The sequence below is a fragment of the Saccostrea cucullata genome, unplaced genomic scaffold, assembly GCF_032062105.1.
Source record: "Saccostrea cucullata isolate Sc308-1 unplaced genomic scaffold, CSIRO_AGI_Scuc_v1 ctg8642, whole genome shotgun sequence".
Classification (NCBI taxonomy): domain Eukaryota; kingdom Metazoa; phylum Mollusca; class Bivalvia; order Ostreida; family Ostreidae; genus Saccostrea; species Saccostrea cuccullata.
The window spans coordinates 27,922-37,084 of record NW_026933903.1 but is presented as its reverse complement, the minus strand read 5'-3'; the positions used below and the strand labels follow the sequence as shown (position 1 = coordinate 37,084).

Here is a 9,163-nt window from a genome sequence, read left to right as displayed (position 1 = left end):
ATCATTAGGTATGGGTATATTTTTTTATTAAAAGAAAAATAAGTAACGTCAGGTGCCTGTGGACCTGGTTCCTTGAGTTACATGAAAACGGATACATTTCGTATATAAATTGTATGCATTCGAACTATATCACATTATATTCCATAATTTTAACACCTGTGGCTACAGTACTCCACTCGAAATTTCCTCAGGACATGCAAGCATATCCGTAATAATCGTAATGTAGCGGATCATTGTGCGGATGGATCCAGGTTTCCAGTACGTTATGGTTCTTGAAATACTCATACTATCAAATACTTTTCAAATTTATAACCTTTATCTTTGAAATCATGTAGGATCTTCCCTAGGTCACAGGGAGAATTTCATTACAAAAGCTCAATGCTTCTCGAGAAAAGCGTGAAAAAGAGTGTACAGACAGACAGAACTACAGACAGACGTACTGACTGACCGAAATTTATATCCCCCTTTTTTCAGCGGGGGACAAAAAAAACCAAATAATAATAATAAAACCTATACACTTATGTAGGATAGGAATTTAATGTTATTTAGTCCAATATGGAGATAAAATATCTATAAAAAGATACATGTAAGACGAAAGTTTGTTTTAATCTGTAACATTTTCCGATCAATGTTATCTTTCCTTCCTGACTTTATAGTTTAGTATTATATCTTTGATTAACCACTATTTTAGAATGAACCAATTTGTTCAATTCGTTGTAGTTGTTAACAAAAACAGGGATTACCATCGCAAACACGAATATGCCTGCCAAAGCACAAATACTACCTATCATCTTTCCGAAGACAGATTTCGGAACGATATCTCCATAACCCAATGTCGTAAGTGTAACCACGCTCCAGTACCAGGCATTTGGGATACTGTTGATGTTATCTTGGCCTTCTGCAAAGTACAGGACACTGGAGAAAATTAGAATGGCCGTCAGGAGAAAAACGAGTAAAACCAATAGGTCTCGTATGTTTGTCTTCACACAGTACACAAAAACGCGGACCTCAACTATATGTTGTACTACTCTCAGCAAACGAAAAATTCTAAGTATTTGTAGAAAATCAAGGGCTTCCACGCGTTTGTCGAACTTTGTTTCATTCACAACTGCCTCTACAATCTCTACTGCAACTGACGCTGTTAGTATTAGAATATCAAGAATATTTAGAAACGAAAGGAAGTACTTCCGAAGATTTGGACATGTTGATAATCGCAGTATAAATTCTATTGCAAAAAAAATCATCACCACTTGGTCAATGATGGTAAAAACAACATGTTTCTTCACCTTTTGTGGTACTCTGGCTTTATAATGCCTGTAGAGTGTATCTAATGATAAACCATCGTTGCTGTAGTAATCCTCATACTCCTCAGAGTGCTGATAGTGTGTATGGTTTAAGAAATATTCTTCAAACTCTTTTTCATTTAGGTCGGGCGGAATATCTCCAAAGTAGTGAAGCCATGCTTTCCAAGGATCTTTGCCACAGTCCAAAGTGTCGAGGAATGAATTCAAGTAGTCGTTAGCGTCATGAACTATACGTTTCATCTCACAAACATTGATCCTCTGTTCGAAAACTGGAAGCGTGCTGATGCAGAGGGAGAGGACGGAGATAATTATCATGGATGTACTCACAGCAAGGTAGCCCTATTTAAAAGTATATTTACCACAAATGAAAATAAATTAATGTATTACATAACAACACAACATAAAACCAGAAAAAAACTGTCTAAAAATAAATTACAGGTAATACAATTTCCAGTATGCCGGTTAATGTTTCTGGGTTAGAATATCCTTATATCTATACCCCAAAGTGCTGATTTATCTTTCTTTCTTCATTCTTTTTGTACAGGTTTTATTACATAACCGCATATTGCTGCAAAAGTAAGGGAAGTTGACGATTGAAAACTTAAAAGTTTGGATTTTAGATTACCATTAACGCCTTTTCAAGTAAAATATTCAAACATGAAGCAGACTTATCAGATTCTGTGGAATCTTTTATCTCAAGCTCACCGGGATAAATCATATCGACATAAGAATGGAAATAAACCATTGTTCATTCACGCACTAATTGCGAATTCAAAGACACGGGGTACGTGAGATCGGTTTCCAAGATACTAGTATATAAGCAAGAATTATAGACTTATACATGTAGATAGTTTTCAATAGACCCAAATTAACGAGAGTTATTTCCTGTCGGCCGCCATATTGGGGTCAACATGCTCATATTCCTTCATAATTCAACCAACTTTTACTTTTTATACTGGCAATTGTGGGCTGGAAAGCAATGTTTTTTGAAAAATATACATTTGTTAGAGACTCTTTTATTTCATAATGTTTATTCCATAAAGATTTTCACCCAACTATTTGTGCTACACCTTCTTACATTTGGTAGGACAAAGAGGGAAAATGTCGACCAATGGGAAATAACTTTTGTTAATATGGGTCTACTGAAAACTATCTATAGCAAGCGGAGAAGGCTATAATAGGTTTTGCCTGCTGCCCAATCCAATTCACCTTTAAAAGTGAATAAAATTTTGTATAAATAAATATAAACTTAAACTGTAAACGTAATATTTCATACAAATTCTAATGCTTTAAATTTTTATCTCTTACATTTCGTATATTGAGATACATAGTAATATTTTTCCATAGCACATCCTGTATCAGCCCTCGACAATATCAGCCCTCGGGCCGACTTTAGCCCGAGTGACCAATAGCCAGAGGGCCGAAGGCCCGAGGGCTATTTTCGAGGGCTGATACTGTGATGTGGAAAAGGGTATGTATTAATATGTTTATTACATACTTAGTAATAAAATACAGCATTTAAGTGGAGAAGAAAATAAGTAAATAATCATGCATGGACTTCTTATACATGTACATGGTCTATAATAAACTTCAATCTATAATGCACATTTGAAAATAATCTACATGTATTTGTAAATTAAGATTAACCTTATTTTCAAAAAGTTAAAATTAAGAGAATATGAACCCACCAAAAATTACACAAGTACTGTTTTTGTGGTTTAATTTACAGCTAGCCATATCAGCCCTGCAGGGCTGATATAGGTTATCAGCCCCGCAAATCCATATCAGCCCTGCAGGGCTGATAATTGTGACGTCAGCCATATCGCATATGACCTGTATTTATTACTAAGTGTGTAATAAAAATAAATAAACATGTAGATGTTTGACATTAAACATTACCCTTGCAGCCTTCGTTCGACACTGATTCTCCAAAACTTCCCAAATCCGTTGTTTTCTGGACAATCCTTTCGGTGCGAACGTCTTTTGGTTACCTACTCGAATTTCGTCCACAAAACTTTTAAACTTCTTCAAATTTCCCAAAGATGATTCCAAATTGCTCAAGCAGCAACTTTCAACATATGAAACCTCTATCTCCCAAAAATTCAATTCATCCAAAAAAGCTTGTGGACAGACATGAGTGGGCATATGAAGCTTTCCTGTTTGATAAAAGGCATGGATTTCTTTAAAGAAACGAACTGGACGTTCAAAACTACACTCCATCTTGACGTTTTCATTACTGTTAATGAATTTTCCAAGTTTTGTGTCCGGATACAATTTCAGTGCCTCAGCTGCCAAAGTAAATTTCTTACCACTAACAGTGACTGTCAAATATCTCGACTTCATATCTTTTTTTTTCACAATTACGGGATAACATCTGTTTTATTACCTCGTCGAGAATCGACAATTCCTAGAATAAATGAAATTTTATCAATAATGCAAAACTTTTATTGGTTATGTTTCTGCTCTGAAGAGAGTTTGGCGTTAAACATGCTTCTCCTTAAAATGTTCGATTATACCAATTGCAGTTTATTCGACACCAAAAAAAGTTGTTTTCGCTTTTGCGCTACGATATGCTTTGTATTATTTACGAAAACTTACAGTTGGAATATTTTCCTTCGATTAAATGATTGAGGAGAATACATTTAATGTAGGAACTGGGTGGGGGTAAAGCTATATAGCGTGACCGAATTCACGTACACGGCGAGATATTTTTAAGGTACTCTGTTCCTCATCCAGGAATGATAACTCTTTAATTTATGATTTCATTCAAAAAGTCTTAAAATGAAGCTCGAAAATTAAATCTTTTCATGCAAGAATTTTCATTTTATGTCTCTAAATGTGCTTCAAGCTTCTTTGAAATTCTCAGAAAGGTCTAGTAAAAAGTTGAAATTTTTACCCCAAAAGTATTTTTTTTTTTTTTAAAATACATACTTCATGAAATTAATAAGGCTCTTTTAATCTAACAATAGTTACTAATGTTTATTATCATGATATGAAATTAGAAGTGATTTATGGTGTTTTGCAATGATTCAAAGATTATGCTATAGTAAAAGTTTGGAAGTGGTCAAGAGATCATTGATACTCAAAGAAAGGTCTTGTCAATAAGAATACACATTTTTAAGATGAAAGCCATAAATCCAACCAATTTTAAATTTTTGACACGGTTAAAGTATATGCGGACAGACAAAGAGACGGACAAGCGAGCAAAAACTGAAAAAAAAAAAACAAATTCCTTACAAATACTGCATGTGATCCCAGTTTTGATGACTGGTTTGTATTGCTTGTCTTAATTTTTGGCAATTTTTTTTCTCATTTTGTACATTTGAAAGAACTGAATTTCTAATGCTGATACATAGTTTAATTCACTCTTTCTCTATTTAGTATTTTCTTCTCTCTCAGGGTTTTTCGAACAAGCAATTTTATCAATTTCAAAGGTCAAAACACTCTTCAAATCGAATTAATGACAAAGGGAAAAATCGATGCATAACAGAACTCTTGATTGTAGCTCGTAAAACGCAGGTTTAATTTTGACTCATCGATAACGAACATTATTTAAGTCAAAGTGCTTCTGTTGTACAAGGAATTCTTAATCAAGTTAGCTTCGGTAACCTGGGAAATTTTATTATTAAGACATTATTAAAAGGCGAACAAAGCGAACAGTGATCTGTCTATAAAATATATATCAAACAATACAAATATGCCAAGAAGGCATAACGCACGGACCCCTGGTAATTTCGAAGTGGGATTATGTCACTTTGTTTGATTATTGTTTAAGGTCCCTCTCGAGAATTTTTCGCTCATACGGCGATGTCACAATATAGTTGCCGGTGTCAACACCTACTGCAACATGGGAGGAGTGAGCAACCCCTGTTGACAAATCACCCGCCGCGAGTCCTTTATTTATCAGGTACAGACGGAACTCTCCATAGTCAAATTCAGTTTAAAAACAAGTGCTCAACAATTGGTATGAAACAAATTAGCCAAAAAACGACCAAAATGATTGATTTCCTAATAAGGTCATTATGGCGCCCGTAGAAATTACGATATGTCGACTTCTAATTAAAATTCCTTAAAATCCTTAAAGATTGATCGTACTTAGGACAAGCTCTTGAATAACGAAGTTAGGAAACATAAACACTAAAACTAGGCAAAGCGGAATATTTTACAACAACATTATGAAAACAGAAAATTTGAAGTCGTCTTGTTTGTCAAACAATTTATCTGTTTAGTCTTTATCGTTTAAATCAGTGAACATTCAAATATGAAATAAATGTGGAAGAACTTGTGGTGTCTTTTATTCAAGTTTACTGTAATACAATGGTTCGACATAATTATGAATGAAAATTACTATTGTTAAGGAGTTCCAACTCTAATAGGACCAAATTTATTTCCCTTAAATATCCATCAAGTACATTATACTCTGGAATTAAATTAAAGCATCTATAAAAGAAAGAATTAACAGAGAGAAAGTTTCTAAACTTAAGGCAGTAGTTAATTAACAAAGATTGCATTGAAGACTATGGGGAAAATCGATTATTTAAAAATTCAAAATCAAACTAGAGGTACTGTGAGCAATGAGCTCACTGAATGATACCCCCCACCTCCCATAATGTCCATGTGTTGCTATATGTATATTGTTTTACGGTAACGTATAAAGAGAAATAACTAGTGGTATCTAATGTTATTCAGAAGCCGCCATATCTCATGTCATAGGTAAGAATATAATGGCAATGTCCATGTTTTGCTATGGTAAACCTAAAATACGTGTCTGATCAAAAAGTAAAATAATAGAAGGTGCACAATGGCAATATGTAACAAAGATTCTGAGAAAGTTTCATTAAATTTCACTCAGTGGTATAAGAGGAGTTGCGGATAAGAGATGGGTACACCAAAGCGTAACAGACAGACGGACGGACTTACCGATTACAGTATACCCTCCCACTTTTTAAGCGGGGGGTATAATAAGAATATCATTAAATAATGTGGTGGAAAGATGCATTGAATGAAACATAACGAACTGTATTCAAGAACAAAAGTCCATAAAACATCCATCTTTTTATTAATTAAATGCAGAGGGAAATAATTCTTACTAAAATTCAAGGTCAAAAATTAGGACAAATCCCATTCTTACATGCTAGATAGTAGTTATAAATGGGAATTATGTCTAAATATGCTGACTCAGGGTGTTCAACACCCACACATTAATTTCATTGAATCTGTTGCTATTAAAGCTAGAATACCTTAACTGAGAAAACATTGTAGATGATTTGAAGGCCACAGCAAATGTTTTCTCTCTGCATGCAAATTGATGTATTGAATCTTGTTTTATGTCCCTTCGAGAATTTTAACTCATATAGAGACGTCACCATGTACCGGTCGAGCGACTTAAAATTTACACCTTTACTTGTTATGGAAGAAAAAGACTACAGACATACAGAAGGATGGGCTCAGTAATCCTAATAAATTCCTCTACTTTGCGAGGGGATGGTGGCAAACAAAAAAAATGACTTTCCGGTCAATTATATATCTTTTTATTAGCTCGTCTGAACTGAAAGCTCAAGTGAGCTTTTCTGATCACATTTTGTCTGTAGTCCGTCTGTCCGACCATCTGTCTGTTTGTAAACTCTTCACATTTTCGACTTCTTCTCAAGAACCACTGGGCCAATTTTAACCAAACTTGCCACAAAGTATCCTTGGGTGAAGGGAATTCAAGTTTGTTCAAATCAAGGGCCAAGCCCACTTCCAAGGGGAGATAATAACGAATTAATGAAAAATTAATGGTATCAGAGCTGCCTACCCTTTTCATTGCAATGGTGTAATTTCAGTACATTTTTGGTGGAATCTCGGAGGTAAAAGCGTAATCAATCATGTTTTCCTATTTTGTTGTTTTTACTATAATACTTTATTTTCTTTCAAAACAACCGAAATAATTACAGTACTAAACAAAGCTGGCGTAAACTTTTTTTTTTCGAATCATTTATTGGCAAAAAAGAGTTGTAAAAAAAAAAAAAAAAAAAAAAAAACAGTATCCTGTATCGAACTCGGTTCAACCATACACCCTTAATGAAGCTTTTGGTCAAATCACTTATTTGAAGGCTTGCGTTTGCATGTTTACACAAATCGTACATTATAACATTGTATTTTATTTTTAACACTCGCATTTCTCTATCTTGTTCTAAACTAAATTGAGCATAGAAATGGCTGAACTTATTGCAATATCATTTAATAGTTAACGTAAGCAGTGCCTTCTCGTCTTCTTTAGAATATTCGCCAAACCAGTTTACATGTAACTACTTGGTATATTACGTACTTGGTATATTGCGTACGTTATCGAACCGGTCCACTATTAATTACTTTTATTGGATTTTCTCATTTCATTTCAGCAGGTCGTACTTTAACTCTAAATTTAGTCGTCCATAAAGGATTTTAAACCAAAAATCAAGAGCGTAAAATTAATATTAGTGGCGTAATAGCTTAATTTTGTGGTAAAAAGCGGAAGAATTACGCCAAAAGCGGAGAGGTAGGCAGGTCTTTGGTATCATTTAAAAATCTTCTTCTCCAGAACCAGTGAACCAGGAAAGATGAAACTCATGTGGAAGCATCCTCAAGTAGTGTAGATTCAAATTTGTTCAAGTCATGACCCCCGGGGGTAGGGCGGGGTCACAAGGCTGATCAAAGTTTTACAGAGAAATATATAGGGAAAATCTTTTATAAATCTTCTTCTCCAGGACCATTGGGCCAGGAAAGATGACACTCATGTGGAAGCATCCTCAGATAGTGTAAATTCAAGTTTGTTTAAATCATGACCCCCCCCCCCCCACCACCCCTCGGGGGGGGGGGGGGGGGGGGGGTAGGACGGGGCCACAACGGCTGATCATAGGAATATATAGGAAAAATCTTTAAAAATCTTCTTTTCCAGAACCATTGAGCCAGAAAAAAATGAAACTCATATGGAAGCATCCTCAGGTAGTGTTCATTCAAATTTGTTCAAATCATGACCCCCGTTGGTAGGGCGGGGCCACAATGGCTGAGCAAAGTTTAACATAGGAATATAAAGGAGAATTTTTTTTTGAAAATCATCTTCTCTAGAACCATTCGGCCAGGAAAGATGAAACTCATGTGGAAGCATCCTCAGGTAATGCAGATTTCAATTTGTTCAAATCATGAGTCCCAGGGGTGGGGCGGGGCTACAATGGCTGATCAAAGTTTTACATTGGAATATATAGGGAAAATCTTAAAAAATCTTCTCCAGAACCGTTGGACCAGGAAAGAAGAAACTCATGTGGGAGCATCCTCAGGTAGTGTAGATTCAAATTTGTTCAAATCATGACCCCCGGGGGTAAGGCGGGGCCGCAATGGCTGATCAAAGTTTTACAATAGAATTGTAGGGAAAATCTTTAAAAAAAATTTTCTCCAGAACCATTGGGCCAGGAAAGATGAAACTCAGCTGGAAGCATCATTAGGTAGTGTAGATTTAATTTTGTTCAAATCATGACCCCCGGGATTAGGGTGTGGCCACAATGAGGGAAAGTTTTGTATAAGAATATGTAGGAAAAATCTTCTCCTGAACAGAAAAGTTTTGTTTAGTCAAATTGACATGTAAGCATCTGCAATTAGTGAAGATTTAAATTTATTCAAATAATATCCGGGGGGGGGGGAGGGGTGTTAGCCAGGAGTTGCAATAGGAGATCGAGGAACATGTTGGAAAAATATTTTTAAATCTTCTTTTCAAGTATAGCAAAATTATACAAATATGGTTTTTTGATATAGTGACATTCTCAAATAATAGAAAATTCAAATCCCCCTCCCCCAAAAAGTAAGCTTTTCAATACAAAGATGATTTGTGTTTTTTAACTTGC

The 9,163-nt window shown here is 35.1% G+C and overlaps 1 protein-coding gene across 1 annotated transcript; it reads right to left on the bottom strand.

Moving 5' to 3' along the window:
* Positions 1–607: 607 nt before the first annotated feature.
* On the bottom strand, positions 608–3,393 carry LOC134239573 (potassium voltage-gated channel subfamily A member 2-like). The gene is made up of 2 exons (XM_062721737.1): positions 3,204–3,393; positions 608–1,643 (listed from the first exon to the last, which is right to left on the bottom strand). Exon 2 carries the CDS (start codon positions 1,617–1,619, stop codon positions 651–653), a length of 969 nt encoding a protein of 322 aa, XP_062577721.1. The 5' UTR covers positions 1,620–1,643; positions 3,204–3,393; the 3' UTR covers positions 608–650.
* Positions 3,394–9,163: the final 5,770 nt, after the last annotated feature.

Excerpts from the sequence above, each read along its gene's own strand:
- LOC134239573 (XM_062721737.1), bottom strand. The coding sequence starts at position 1,619 with ATGATAATTATCTCCGTCCTCTCCCTCTGCATCAGCACGCTTCCAGTT.